General features: G+C 38.6%; 1 protein-coding gene across 1 annotated transcript in view; it reads left to right on the top strand.

The window, feature by feature from the left end:
• Positions 1 to 1,130: 1,130 nt before the first annotated feature.
• Positions 1,131 to 16,107, top strand: part of LOC140161901 (transient receptor potential cation channel subfamily M member-like 2) — a 48,147-nt gene continuing 33,170 nt past the window's right edge. Inside the window, exons 1-9 of the mRNA XM_072185197.1 lie at positions 1,131 to 1,361; positions 4,349 to 4,606; positions 5,442 to 5,536; positions 9,947 to 10,121; positions 10,760 to 10,924; positions 11,889 to 12,095; positions 12,730 to 12,910; positions 13,930 to 14,101; positions 15,886 to 16,024. Of these exons, the coding sequence (XP_072041298.1) occupies positions 4,367 to 4,606; positions 5,442 to 5,536; positions 9,947 to 10,121; positions 10,760 to 10,924; positions 11,889 to 12,095; positions 12,730 to 12,910; positions 13,930 to 14,101; positions 15,886 to 16,024 (1,374 nt within the window). The 5' untranslated portion in view covers positions 1,131 to 1,361; positions 4,349 to 4,366. The remainder of the gene's footprint in view (positions 1,362 to 4,348; positions 4,607 to 5,441; positions 5,537 to 9,946; positions 10,122 to 10,759; positions 10,925 to 11,888; positions 12,096 to 12,729; positions 12,911 to 13,929; positions 14,102 to 15,885; positions 16,025 to 16,107) is intronic.

Genomic DNA, 16,107 nt, shown 5'->3' on the forward strand with positions numbered 1-16,107 from the left:
ACAAACAAACAAGAAACAAAAGAACAGGAAAAAACAACAACAAACAAAAAGGAAGACGGACTGAGAAGAAAAAAACCTGCAAAAGAAGTTGCAGAGAAACATATCATCGCTGGGTGGGAAAAACCATTATGTAATTTCAAAAGTCAAATTCCAGCAAAACCTCATCATAATTTATGTAAAAAGTGGGCCCCAATTTTTGATGATTTCTTAGATTTTCCACCCTCTAAAAACATTTTTATACTTCTTTAAATCACATTAAGCCCGCAAAGATGAGAGAAGAAATCTTATTAGGTTATTGATCAAAATCACCTTACTGAGATCATGATGTAGGCCTACTGTTGTTGTGTAGCCTAGCAGCCAAACCGTGTAGGACCAGAGAGGACCCCAAGACATTCATATTGATTTTGATCCTAAAATGTAGGCCTATATTGTTAGGCCAGTGGTGTGGAAAATTGTGTTATACAGTCACATAATCAATTAGGGAGTGTTCATAAATAATTTGGGGGGGTGGAAGATATAGCCTAGGGGGATCAAAATAAATTTGGGTCTAAAATAGGGGGATCAAAAAAATTCAGTCCTTAACAGGGGGGGGGGATCAAAAAATTCTGAGGGTAAAAGTCCAGGGTCAAATGTACGACACAGCGAGCACATTCCTATTTTATTTTTTTTTTGCGATCCGCGCATATGAATGTTAGCCATTCCATCATGTAGGCCCTACTCCCAGCTCGGCCTCCCAGGCTTCAAATCAAGAAAATTTGCGCACTTTACAATTTGGGTGTAACACTAGGCCTATATGACTCCAATTGGTCATAACTCCAAACATAGGCCTTACATATATTTTGGTTTCTTTTTTAGGACATGAAGCTTGAAGAGGGGATCCAAAATAACCCACCCCGAGTATTTATGAACGCTCCTCAGTTCGAAAAGAACTCAATGCCCCAACGCAATGAATATTTTATACCGGGGTATATAGATCCAGGAAATGGAGCAGTGACTGTGACTTACTGAGTCGTTATATCGGTTTATTGATTTTTATGACCGATGTGGCTTGCCATAGATTTTATGTCTAGATGCCACTTGACTTGATGGTCATTCACAAGAGTTTTAGTTAGTTTTGTCACGAGTTTTGTATCTGTATTGAAATTTATACCGTTATAACGTGTATTATCAGTATGATTTCGGATGATTTTGTTCCCCTAGGCCTACTGAAAATAAAGTAATTCCAGTGGAGATGGATTTGAATATGGAGATGGATATGAATGAATGAATGAATTTGACTGCATCTGGACTGAGAGTGGCACGATTACAGTGTATACAGCAGGCAAGAAAAATATGAGAAGAAATCAGTACCGTATAATTAGGTATGTATCGGGGTACCGTTACCGTATCTGTGAAAAGCCCATGGTTACAACTGAGACGAACTTTCGTCTCATGGTTACAACCCGGGGGTTACAATATGTATTTTATCAGGCTTCGCTTCTGGTATCAGAGAGAGAGGTAGTCTAAATAATCAGTCCCAGAACAAAATATTCATTTACTGACATAATCGTGTTCTGAGAGAGAGGGAGATACAGTGCAGTGTTAATACAGTCATGCATTTACCATACCATGATATTTCATGTACAAAAACTTACAAAGTACAAATGGAAGGTTTCAAGCAAGAGGCAGCAGTGGTGTAGCATGGGTCATCACATGGGGGGGCATGTAGGTATGCCAGGCCAGGTGAATTCAAATTTGCCATCAAACTGCATCATTTTATATATCAAATTAAGGCCCTTGAGTAAAGAAACCCAAAACTGAAAACCTTTTTGCCATAGCACTTTCCGTAGCAATTGTCAAAGAAAAGATTGACTTTCATCAAAAAGATTCTGCTAGCAAAATTCCCCAAAACAGCATTTTGGGGTGTTTCTAGATCTTAGTCTCATGACGATAGCAGCTAATGGAACTGCTATCAAAATCCCCAAAAATTCCATGTGCGAGTCTCATCACCAAAAAATCATATATTTGGGTCAAGTGAAGTATAGACAAGTTTCCTTGAGCTAGCGGTTCTTTTGAATTTCTATGTAAATTTGTATTGCCGGTTTAGGCCATTTTGGCTGACTAGCAAATGTGTTAACTGAGGTTTCCCTCTCATATACCTAGACCGTGATTTGGGGGAACCTGTCTGATTAAGGGGTTGGGGGCACAAGCCATTTCTCGGCAATTTTCCTATGGAATTATCTCATTTTTGCAATCGATTAGACAATGTACTTCCCCCACCCGTGCCCGTATGAAGCTATGCCACTGAGACACAGAGGGGAGGGGGTTACGGTTCATTATTCCGAAGCGGGTTGTTATTCTGAAGGAACATTTATACTTTGAAGGGTCAATACTTCAAATACTTGTTACACTGCAGTACTGCCAGCAAGACTTCAGCCCGAGGGATTCACTCCCATCCCCGGCTCCCATCATGGCTTATACACCATCCGCGATAATAAAAATGTGTAAAAAAACACTGGTAATTTTTCGTGGGTAGGCATGACGCGTATCGTGTTTAGGGTGTCAAAAATATGAAAAATTGGGAAAAGGGTAGCAAAATACATTGCAATGAAATTTAGGGTATGAAATTTGATGCAAGGAATAAAATCTGTTTGGGGTGTAAAAACAGGCGCGTGTTGCCTACATGTATATCCTTGTTTAGGGTGCTTATATGCAGTTCAATGTTGATGAAAGCACTTTTTCCATTGGGCTCTCCAGTCTCCCCAAAATTGATTGAGCGAAGGAAAAGGAGAAGGTTTGTACTTCTCATCAAACATAGTTATACTAATTTCACTGAACTATCAGAGTGGCCATGAAGAGTTCTAACATATTGTCAAGGTGTGCCAACTATTAATGTTGTTGATTGTAGTTACACTGAAGTGTAATTTTTCTGAATTTAAAGTAAGGCATTATTCAGTGGCAGCACCAGGAAATTTTTTGGTGGGGTAGGGGTTTGGCAACATGCTTGGCGTATTTTGGGCGCCAGCACCCGGGTAAAAGCAGGGGTGGCAAAATGACAGGGCAGCGGAAGAAGAAGGGGCGGCAAAAAGAAGGGCGGCAAAAACGAAGGGGCGGCATGCGACAAAAAGAATTAGCAAATAAAAAAGGCGGAAAAATTTGATAAAGCATAAAAATTGAAAAATGGTACATTTGGGGCGCTAAGCGCCTAAAACCCTTTTTTTTTTGTTTTGTTTTTTTTTGCTCTTCACTTTTTCAAACGACCGAGAAAAGAATTGGGTCAACCTTTTCGGGCTTTTGAGGAAGGGGCGGCAAAATTTAATTTTCTTCAGCCCCCTGGGGTTGGGGCGGTCACGGTATGCTACTGGGCAAAGTGAATTTCGGGGGGGGGGGGCAACTATCGACAAATTTTGCGCAAAATTGCCACAAAAAGCCTAAAATCTGGGGGCAAGAAAAATATTTGGGAGGGCAAATGCTCCCCTTGTCTTGCCCCCCCCCCTAGTGCCGCCACTGATTATTCCATAGATTCACTCTGCCCAAAATTTGGAGTAATTAACCCTTCGGAGTAATGAGCCGTCGGAGTAGTATTTCCACTTCAGAATAATAATAATAAACATGAGCTGAGGTATTTGTGTTTAAAATGCAGTTTTTGTGTTTTTTTTTCCTTTTTTAACCAAAAAGTCAAATTATTATTAACACAGATTATAACTTTGAAAGTACATTAAGTATGAACTTCATATTTGCTGTGGAGAGAATATATGTTCCTGTATCAATATTTGTCTTTAAAATCATAATGATTACATAAATTATGTGACCTCTGGAGCAAAAGCAGGGGCCAGCAAAAAGGAAGGAGAAGCAGAAGAAGTAGGGGCTGCAAAATGAATTGGGAAAAAAGGTTGAAAAACGTCATATGTTTAAATCATACTAAAATAATCTTACTAGCACCTATTATCAGGCCCGTGCACGCAGGATTTCATTTGGGGTGCTGATTTAAAAAAATGGCCTTTTTTCCAGGGGGGGGGCAATTTCGTGAAACATGGACAAACTTTGGACCTTTTTTGTCAAAAAAAGCGTAAAAAAACTGATTTTTTTGGCTCGCAATGCTCGCAAATTCTAAAATTTTGGGACTTTTTGTATACTTTTCTAAATTTGGGGGGTGCATTGCTCCCCCTCTGCGTACGGGCCTGCCTATTATCATTTTTTTTATGCTCTTCACTTTTTCAAACCATCAAAGAAAAATTGGCTCAACCTTTTGGGGCTGTTGAGGGGGTGTAAAAATTCACTTTTTCTCCAGTCCCTCTGATAGGAGCGGCCTGGAGACGCCATGGGTTATACATGGGTTTATGGTTTTCTCATTTTTTTAAATTCACAGTGACAATAACTTCACACTATGTCTACCAACAAGATGTCCAGGTCCAGGCAGGGCTCTCAAAAAGTGTCCATCATACCGGGCATGTCCATGAAGAAACGATCCATGCAAATGCGACAAAGAGCATCGGCTGCTGCACTTACTCTTGGATTTGATAACTTGCTTGGAGGAACCAGTGGCAAGGAAGAAACTGTTAAGAGGCTCACAGATGATTCGGAATCAGATTCGGAACAGGAATATACTGGAACTTATTTTGTCAGGGTATGGATGTTATCAAAAGTTTGGTTTACTCTTCTTTTACTAATGTACCCCCTCAACATCAACCATATATTATAAATCATGTCACCATGTGCAAATATTTGCAACATATTTATTATCCAAACACATCCGGTAGAATGAGTAAGCTTTTAGAAGAAAGAGAGAGGAAGAAAAAGAATGAGTTGGGAATTGTTAGATTTGCAAAGGCAGAGCTGTGGAGTAAAATCCTACCACTGTTTTAGGAATGATTTTGTTGATCTGTGTGTAAAATTCATTATAGCCCTATTATTAAAATGCCTACCCCAAACGGTGTGCTTTGCAGGTTAATTGTAATATCGTAAAAACTCAATAGTTAGCATATGTGCTTACTATCGAGTGCTTTTAAAACATGCAGACATAAATAGCCCCATCCACAAAAGTGTAAAGGGTTTTGAGCAAATCACCGATACACATAGTTATATACAAACAAGTAAACCTACAAATTTGTTTCTCAACCCCATTAGCTCATACGGTAAAGCGCCATGACTATGGTATAATTTTATGTTTTCAAAAGCGCTCGATAGTAAGCACATATATCTATCGATTTTTTTCGGTATTTTCTTACATTTTTAAGCTAAAAAGCCTGAAATTGGGACCCATGTGATCATCATGGTCTAGGTAAAATCCCCACTCCATCCCCTTCCCATCCTTGGCGAATGGTCACACATTGCATTTGAGTTCCTTCCCCATGGGGAAATTTTGTTTGGTACTCGACTCAATGTGAAATTCATTTTATTAGCTAACTTATCATGTAAAATGAATACTAACTGAAGAATTCGATCCATTTCACTTGTTTTAGAAAAAGAAGAAGCAGAAAGGAGCATGGATTGCGGATAACTTTGCCAAGAAAGACTGTATCAAGTATAGTCCCAAACCAAATGCACCAAAGAAAGCGTATGTATCTTTTTTGAGTAGTATCTTTTTAAATACTGATATCACAGAGTAGTATTACCTGTCATGTCATCAATACTAGCATCAGCAGTAGATAGCTACTTCATCAATACCCATATCAGCAGTAGATAGCTACTTCATCAATGCCCATATCAGCAGTAGATAGCTACTTCATCAATGCCCATATCAGCAGTAGATAGCTAATTCATCAATACCCATATCAGCAGTAGATAGCTACTTCATCAATGCCCATATCAGCAGTAGATAGCTACTTCATCAATACCCATATCAGCAGTAGATAGCTACTTCATCAATGCCCATATCAGCAGTAGATAGCTACTTCATCAATGCCCATATCAGCAGTAGATAGCTACTTCATCAATGCCCATATCAGCAGTAGATATCTACTTCATCGATGCCCATATCAGCAGTAGATAGCTACTTCATCAATACCCATATCAGCAGTAGATAGCTACTTCATCAATGCCCATATCAGCAGTAGATAGCTACTTCATCAATGCCCATATCAGCAGTAGATAGCTACTTCATCAATGCCCATATCAGCAGTAGATAGCTACTTCATCAATGCCCATATCAGCAGTAGATATCTTCTTCATCGATGCCCATATCAGCAGTAGAAGCTACTTCATCAATACCCATATCAGCAGTAGATAGCTACTTCATCAATACCCATATCAGCAGTAGATAGCTACTTCATCAATACCCATATCAGCAGTAGATATAGCTACTTCATCAATACCCATATCAGCAGTAGATAGCTACTTCATCAATACCCATATCAGCAGTAGATAGCTACTTCATCAATACCCATATCAGCAGTATAGATAGCTACTTCATCAATACCCATATCAGCAGTAGATAGCTACTTCATCAATACCCATATCAGCGGTAGATAGCTACTTCATCAATGCCTGTATCAGCAGTAGATAGCTACTTCATCAATAACAATATCAGCAGTAGATAGTTACTTCATCAATACCCATATCAGCGGTAGATAGCTACTTCATCAATGCCCATATCAGCAGTAGATAGCTACTTAATCAATGCCCATACCAGCAGTAAAAATTTATTTCATCAATACTGATAGCAGCAGTAGATATCTGCTTCATCAATGCCCATGTTAGCAGTAGATAGCAACATCAGCAGTAGATAGCTACTTCATCAATGCCCATATCAGCAGTAGATAGCTAATTCATCAATACCCATATCAGCAGTAGATAGCTACTTCATCAATGCCCATATCAGCAGTAGATAGCTACTTCATCAATACCCATATCAGCAGTAGATAGCTACTTCATCAATGCCCATATCAGCAGTAGATAGCTACTTCATCAATGCCCATATCAGCAGTAGATAGCTACTTCATCAATGCCCATATCAGCAGTAGATATCTACTTCATCGATGCCCATATCAGCAGTAGATAGCTACTTCATCAATACCCATATCAGCAGTAGATAGCTACTTCATCAATACCCATATCAGCAGTAGATAGCTACTTCATCAATACCCATATCAGCAGTAGATAGCTACTTCATCAATACCCATATCAGCAGTAGATAGCTACTTCATCAATACCCATATCAGCAGTAGATAGCTACTTCATCAATACCCATATCAGCAGTATAGATAGCTACTTCATCAATACCCATATCAGCAGTAGATAGCTACTTCATCAATACCCATATCAGCGGTAGATAGCTACTTCATCAATGCCTGTATCAGCAGTAGATAGCTACTTCATCAATAACAATATCAGCAGTAGATAGTTACTTCATCAATACCCATATCAGCGGTAGATAGCTACTTCATCAATGCCCATATCAGCAGTAGATAGCTACTTAATCAATGCCCATACCAGCAGTAAAAATTTATTTCATCAATACTGATAGCAGCAGTAGATATCTGCTTCATCAATGCCCATGTTAGCAGTAGATAGCAACATCAGCAGTAGATAGCTGGGTGATTCTCTGAAAAGAGTAACTTTTAAGTCCCGCGACTTCCGGCGCTCATAAAAGTTTTAAAAGCGGATTTTTTTTTTCTTTTTTGGCTTAGTCATGGACTTTTGTATGTATAAAAATAGTTAAGAACATCCAAGTGGGGAAAAATTAATTTCTTGGAGTCAAAAAATTCTTCAATATCTGACGACCCCCTGAAAACCCCATGTCCCGATGTCACTAATTGAATTTTAGTGATTTTGTAGTATTTTTGTGAGCAAGTGTGGGAAGTGAAAATTACCACTGACTGGGGTAAATATCATGTCTAAGAAGGTTTAAATGCTTAAAACCACTTCTAAAGTCAATATTATGGAATAATTCAAAATTTGTGTCAAAAATTGCTGTCCCTTGGTTTTGCATCATTGCCGTCACATTGGCATCAAACACGACTGGAGGTGAAGACCAAATATCAGAGGTCAATAATTTGACCCTGTACGCTGCCTTTACAGACGATTTAAAAACATCAACCCGAATAGGTGCACATTGGCACTCTTTTCCTGCCAATTTTGAGGGTATCTTCAAGTATACACTCGCGTACCTTTATTCAACATCATCTCCAAACGTTTCTGATCAATTTGATATAAGTCTTATTGTTGAAATTTTCTGGAAAATAATGATGGTTGAATATGTCCCACAAGCTGTTGTGGTGATATGTAACACGTGGGTAAGATTAACCCTGCTATTAATCGTAAGCAATGTCTGAACCATCATCTCCGCTACATCAGTTGGCGTCACAATTTGCCGTGGTGGAGATGATTCTCTATAGGAATTTGTGTAGGAATATCATCTCCGTCACATCACCATCATCTCCATCACATCACCGGATCTTGAGATACAGCGAAGTCCAGTTTAGTTTATCAGAAAATGCTTACCAATTCTAGACCTTCTCATCTGTATGAATTTAATTTTCAAGTAGTGTGAAAACATTACTGAAATCAAATGTCTGTGACGGAGATGATTCTCTATAGGAATTTGTGTAGAAATATCATCTCCGTCACATCACTATCATCTCCATCACAGCATTGTCATCTCCATCACAATTGTTGTTGACCTTTATTTGACCTTTGACCCAGACAACATGGAATTTACTATTTGGAAATGTAATTGATATTGTATGTGTTTACTTTGTCAATGGAAATTTATTTAGTTATTTCAAGCAAAATTATGAATATACTTAAGTTTGTATAAAAAAATACTAACAGACATGACATTTTCCGTACAGCCTGCCTCTCATTGTCCCAACTAAATGACGAAAGTACAAAATCATATTTTTTTAAATGAAAAAGCAAACATGAATCAAGCAACTTACAAGTTATCCATAAAACTCATAATTAAGAGTTTTAACACATTTTTTGTCCTTATTTCTTTTTTGGCCTAAATGTGACGGAGATGATGCTCACCTGGCACAACCTGCAGATTACGCCTCTATAATATAGAGGGCGCCCTAAAGATTGCGCCAAATATTGTTTTCATGCACTAGAGACTTACATCCTTACAGATATGTAAAGGAAACATTTTTATAATCATTTTCAAATTCATATTTGCCTATCTTCAAATAGTACACCTTTTCAGAGAAATACCCACCTACTTCAACAATGCCCATATCAGCAGTACTGATATCAGCAGTAGATATCTACTTCAATGCCTATGTCAGCAGTAGATAGTTACATCAGCAGTAGATAGCTACTTCATCAATGCCCATATCAACAGTAGATGATAATGAATAATAAATAAAATCTATAAAGCGCCTTATAATGTAAAACAAACTTAAAGCACTGAACAGGCTTAAACATGTTAAAAAACTATTAAAATATAGGTACCTTAGATTTACATGAGAACGACATATTAAACAAAATTAAAATTCAACTACAAGATTAAAATGCACTAAATATACACTTGAATAGGTTTACCAATGAAACATGTTAAGAATCATTAAAAGTCAATAATATACAAATTATTTATTAACAACTTTTAAAACACATAATTGTGGAGATAGCTACTTCATCAATGCCCATACCAGCAGTAGATAGCGATTTCATCAATGCCCATATCAGCAGTAGATACCCAGCAAACACAAAAATGTTTTAAAATGATAAAATAAGCCAACATTTTAACATTTTCTGTAAACCAATACGCGTTTGCTGGGTAGCTATATCAATACCAAGGGTCTATTTCAGTATACGAGTCTCAAAATCAATCGTAACTCAATGACTTACGATCGGTACCCTTCATAAGGTTTACTACAGAGACCCCACTGAAAGTTACGACAAGTAAAATAGTAGTCATTACTTGAATTATTCAATGAAATACCCCTCTGTATGTCTTGAACAGCAGTTACAAATGACTCATAATGCTTTGTCGTTATGTAATATTATATCCCTCTTTTTATTACTACAGATGCTACTGTGGGAGAACAAAAAGGCAGCACAATAGAGATGCTCAGAATGCTGAAACGGCAGACTCTGAACAAGATCCCAGGACGGCAATCAAGGACCTCATCAAAGAGTTGCCCACAGATGCGTATGGGGAAATACAGTTTGGCCAGGCTGAGGGCATTAACAATAGTGCAAAGGTATATTTGAAATATTATTTCAAATGTTAAAGTTTTATGTAACCCATAGAACATTTTGGTAGTCTTTTTATTTTATAGAATTCATGAAAGAGGACTTCTGCAGAGGGGTGCAAGGCAAGGCAAGGCAACTTAAAGGGGTGCAAAATTTGATGAAAATAAAAATGGGTTAAAAAGTACAAAAAGGCATAAATTCTTAAATGGCATGTGGAGATGGACAAGACCTCTCCCAGGGGGAGCAGCTTCCCCCTCCCCACTCCCTTGGCTATACCACTGGTCCAAGCACAGGGGGCAGACCCAGGATTTTAACAAAAATGGTCGAATAATTGCAGGGAGCTGGCACGGTGGCTCAAATGGTGTAGGGGCAAAATGAAGCATTCTTGCATCATCCCCTCTAGCGGCCTTCCTGTGGGATGTTGGCCACCCTGATATTTAAGATTTTTATGCATTAGTACTTTTAGTCCATTTTCAACAAATTTTGCCCCCTTTGAAAGTTACCCCCCCCCCCTTGCTCCCCTCTGAAAAAGTCTTGGCTACACCACTGGCTGACACCCTCCACTCCACCAGCACCACACATGGATCCACCATCCCTATATGAGGGCAATGTATACTTTTCATTTCACTTTGTCATTTCCTTATAGTATGTGAGATTATCAGACAACACTGACTCAACAGTAATTCTGGAGCTATTGATGTACTACTGGAATCTACCCAGACCAAGGCTTGTGTTATCCATTACTGGAGGAGGGAGAAGCTTTAAACTCAACAAACAAGATCAAGACACATTCAGTAGGGGTATTCAAAAGGTATGTATACAGTGGCAGCGAAAAAAGTTTAATTCAAGGCTATTTTAGTCCAAAATGAAGGTGAATTTTGCTATGGACTAGTGCAAGCAAAGTGAGCCAAGTGTTGCAATTACAGCCTATTTTTCTGGCTAAAAAAGATAAATTATTGCTTTAGAGGGGGACATCTCCCATGAAAAATTTTAGGAGGATGGTGTCACCAGATATTATTGCAAAATATTTACAGATTTTGGTGATTTTTAAGGTCATCTGCAAAAAAAAAAAGACCCAGCCAACCAACCCTATAATATATACTTAAAAGGTCTGTCTGCCCAGGGCCAGATTTACCATAGGGCCAGATGGGCCCGGGCCCAGGGCCCCCAAATTTTGGGGGGCCCCAAAATTGCCCTGTGCAGTGTGCATCTTCCATTTGAGCCGAAAAACACCATGTTTTGGGCCAAAATAGGGTACAAAAATTGCAAAAGTGTGTGCGCTTCGCGCGCACAGGCCTATTATATAGCAAAATTCAGCTTCAATTTGGGCTAAAACAGTCTAAAATTGACATTTTTTGCGCGCTTCGCAAATGTCTTAGTAAAATCTAAAAATTTGGCCACATGCCTTCCTCGTTGGCTTAGCTTGATTAGCTAAAATTGTAGTTAACATTGTACCAGAGGCTAGGGACATGCAGGGGTAAAATACCAGGCTATAAAGGTTTGTTTACTAAACTCTGTAAATATTGTAAATCTAGAAAGTAATCACATGCCTTTTATACTATACCATTTGCCACCTTAATTTGGCAGTGACATTGTTTTTTATTGGGCGCAGCTGCAAGTCGCTCGTATTCTCTCAAAGCGTTGGCGTGCACACACACACGCTTCATATGCCGCATAGATGTGCGTGCAAAACAGTTACCTCAACGCATTGACATCACTGTCACTTCAGTGTGAAAATTGCTATAAAAAGTTTGCTCTCTTATTCTCTCCCTCAGGCAGCCCAGACCACCGATGCTTGGATTCTAACAGCAGGGTTTAATGCTGGTGTACCAAAGATTGTGGGACAGACTATGAAAGAAAGCCAGACTTTGAAATGGTTATCTCAAGGGTCCAATGCAGAAGATCAGGGATTAAACTGTATAGGGATTGCACCATGGGGATATGTGTCAGGGAGTGACCAGCTTGTAGGTAAAAATAACAAGGTAAGAATGAGGGGGGTAATGTACAGGGCCCAGGGGCACAAGGAGGGGGAAGAGATGCCGATGATCAGGGATTGCTCCATTCAGTGGCAACACCAGGAGTTTACTTCAGATGGTGGCATTGGGTGAACGGGGGAAAATCAACCAATTTTATGAAAAATTGATGCAAAAAGTGGAAATATTCATTATTTTGGATTTTTACCAGGGGAGGAAAGAGTTCTGACTGGGAGGGCATTTGCTCCTCATCCCTGTGGTACCGCCACTGGTTCCATGGGGATGTGTCTGAGAGTGACCAGCTTGTATGCAACAATAACAAGGTAAGAATGATGGGGGTAATGCACAGGGCCTAGGGGAGCAAGGAGGGGGAAGGGTTATGATGTGGGCAACTGACCTTCTCTTCCTTAAAGTTTACTAGAGAAAGCAGAAGCATAATGGAAGTTTGATAAGTGTCTATTCACCAATTTCATCTCAATCTTTACATTTTGGACCATTCTCATATACATGCTGTATATTTCAATGCTTTCATGATAATGATGCAAAATGAGAAATATGACTGTCCCCATAGGCATAGATTGGGGTGGGGGATGAATCCCCCAATATTTTCTTACAATTATTATTATGATTATGTTTTACTCAGGGTTGTTATCCAGCTCGTTATAAGCTTAGCAACATCATTGTAAAGAACAAACCAGTACCACTGAACCCAAACCATACTCACTTCCTCTTCATTGACAACGGACTGAGGAATGAACCAGCATATGGAGGGGAAATTGTGATGAGGTCGCAGATAGAGGGCGCTATTCAGGCCCCGACAACAGGTAAGAGTGTGTATTTGGATGTGTCAATGTACATATTGACTTTTATTTCATGATAGGCTTTAAAAAAACTTAATGTTTTCAAACACAAAATTAAAATTGTGTGTCAAGTTATTGAACACAAAAAGTGACATGGGATGATAGAATCAAGAAGTATAGAGCATATACATCAGGGACAGACTTAGGTTTCAGTTTTCTAATGGCCCTACATCAGGAACAGACTTAGGTTTCAGTTTTCTAATGGCCCTCCGGGCCAGTGAAATGTCAAATCTACTGGCCCTGAATTTACTGGCCCAGTTTTTCAATAAATATGTTCTACTGCAAAAAGTGCAAAAACTAGTTCCAAAGGTTCAGGTTTGCGACTATGCGGTATTGTTATCATCATCAGATAGAGCACAAAAAGAGCTTGGAAATAGTATGTAGGTCTACTATTGCTGTAAAAAGCGGCTGTATAACTTTTCCAACGAATTATAGATGAAAAATTATTAGACAAAAAATTATCAACAGTAAATATAGTGCAGAAATTGTGTCAAATTATGTCCACCACTGATTATATCTTGTCTCATATGAGTTATATCAGGCTCATATATCTAGTGGCCGTCGGGTCAGCATTGTTGGAAGTTTACTGGCCCGATGCAAAATCCACTGGCGCAGGGCCACCGGGCCACCACTTAAATCTGTCCCTGATATACATGATATATGGGTCTAAAGCCGAGACCGATAACCAGTGTTCGGATTAAGGAAAAATAAATGGTTGTCCATAGCTTGAAATTGAGTAATGTTTGTTAGCATTAGACTCATTGATCATATTATACAAATGTACTTTGTGTGAATTAGGTTTTGTAATGCAAAATTTGAAGCCCTATATTTTATTATTTTTGCTTCCTATTTTGGCTGTGTCTCAATTTCATAATAGTCACCTTTGGCCTAATCAGATTGAGTAACAAAAGATATAATAAGATATAGAGGTAATAAAATATATAAATTTTTGATAAATATTCATATTTTGTATTTTATTTTAGCAAATGGTCTTGGGTTGCCAGTTGTGTTACTAGTTCTTGAAGGTGGTGTTGATACCATATTGAATGTAAAGAGTTCAATTGCTCAAGGGATTCCAACAGTATTGTGTGATGGGACAGGACGGGCAGCTGATATACTGGCTTATGCACATCATCACAGCAAGGAATACCAAGAGTAAGTGCTGAACTCCCAGCCCCCAACTCAACCCAAAATTGGCAACCGTGAGAGTTACCAAATAGTGCGGAAAAGGGGTAATTTTTTTACCAGTAGCAAGGACTGCAAAATTGGCAAAATAGGGGATATTTAAGTTGGACTGTCCGCGAAATTTGACAGTGAAATCAGCAAAATAGGGGGTATTTAATTTGCACTGTCCGTGAAATTTGGATAATAGGGGTACTTGAGAAAATCCGGTAATTTTATGTCGATATTTAGTATCATTGAAAGAGGGGTGTTTGAAATTCTAGTCATTGAAAAGGGGTGTTTGAAATTCTAGTCATTGAAAACCACAAAAAGGGGTTGTTTTTTGGCTAAATTTTGTCCTTGATTTGGCATGAAAAAAGGGGGTAAATTTGATGAAAAATCATTGCAAGGGGGTCTTTGTAAGATTTGGTAACTCTCATGGTTGCCAACTTTTGTGTTGAGTTGGGGCCCGGGGCTGAACTTTCCCATGATTGATCAATTGATTGATTGATAAGCAATCAAATGATTGATTGATAAGTGACAGCTAGTGTATTGATTGACTGGCTGCATTGCTTTGATGGTTGGTTGATTGATTGAATGAATGATCAATTGATTGATTGATTGATTGATTGTATGTGAAATATTGCTTGCCCATGAAAAAATACCCTTTCACACATTTTGTCCACCTTGAAATACTAGCCCGAGGGATGAACGGATTGACCAACCGAGCAACCAAGGTACAATCGCTTGATTGACTTGTTCAATTGAGTGAGCAATCAAGCTTTGGAATTGATTACTGACTGATAGATAAATTGGTCTTGATTGAATGATTGATAACATTCAGCAAATTGTTAGTCCATGGGCTTCCCAACCTTTTTTTCACATGACCAAAATTTCATAAGAAAAATATAGGAATAGGGTTGAAGAGTTAGTGGTGTGATTATTTTGAACAAATTCAACAGCTTAGAGCAAGGCTTCCCAAACTTTTTTTCCCATGACCCAAATTTTATAAGAAAAATTGTGTGACCCACAGCATAAAACAAAATCAACGGCATATCTGGGAAATTTCCAAAGGGAGCAGAATTTCCAAGTTGTCCCACTGACCGGCTACCAGAATGACTTTACTGGAACGTGTTTGCAATTTTAATGCTTAAATGGGGTTACATGACCATGGTGGTACCCTGCACTTTAACATATTTAACTCTCTTCACGCGGGTGTCGAGTACAGACGACAAGTTTTTTTAAAAAAATTTCAGAAACGTAAATTTTCATGACCATTTGGATTCAGCTTGAAAAATGCATTAAAATGAGTACAAACAAGCCTAGTATTGATTCAGTAGTTCTTAAGATAGCTCTTGATATTTTGAGAAAATATTTCAAAACTTGAACTTTTTCCATTGAAGCGCATGGCTAGCACGCAGAGCATTAATGCACAGAGACATAATTTTATTTGTGTGTTTTAGGCAAAATCTGTGTCCCTTTTGAAAGACGCCACAGCCCTCAAAAGGATTCTTTCAGAGGGGTGCAAAGGGAGGCAGGACAACTTTCAAGGGGGCAAACATGGTTAAAAATTGACCAAAATGTACAATAAAAACCTAAAAATCTTAAATATCAGGGCGGCCAGCATCAGGGATGGGGCAAGAGGGGTCAACACTTCTTATGAGAGGGCTGCTCCCTTAGTTTCCCCCTTGGCTATGTCACTGGATGGAGGTAAAGTACTGAAGTGAATAGTATAGTAATGAATAAAATGTTGTATAATTGATTTCTTGATATTTCAGTGGTGTACGGCGTGTGAAAGAAGCCAACATCCCATTCCTGGAAGAGAAAATGAGAATATCATTTGGTTTGGAGCCTGGTACAGAAGTCATGAATAAAATGCTACAAAATATCAACTTTTGTGTGAGAGATGAACAGCTAGTAAGTTAAAGTATATCGCATTGACAATTTAGATTGTAGGCTAATTAGTCCAGGCCCATACGCATAGTTTTTTTAGGGGGGGA

This window comes from Amphiura filiformis, chromosome 10, assembly GCF_039555335.1.
Source record: "Amphiura filiformis chromosome 10, Afil_fr2py, whole genome shotgun sequence".
Taxonomy (NCBI): Eukaryota; Metazoa; Echinodermata; class Ophiuroidea; order Amphilepidida; family Amphiuridae; genus Amphiura; species Amphiura filiformis.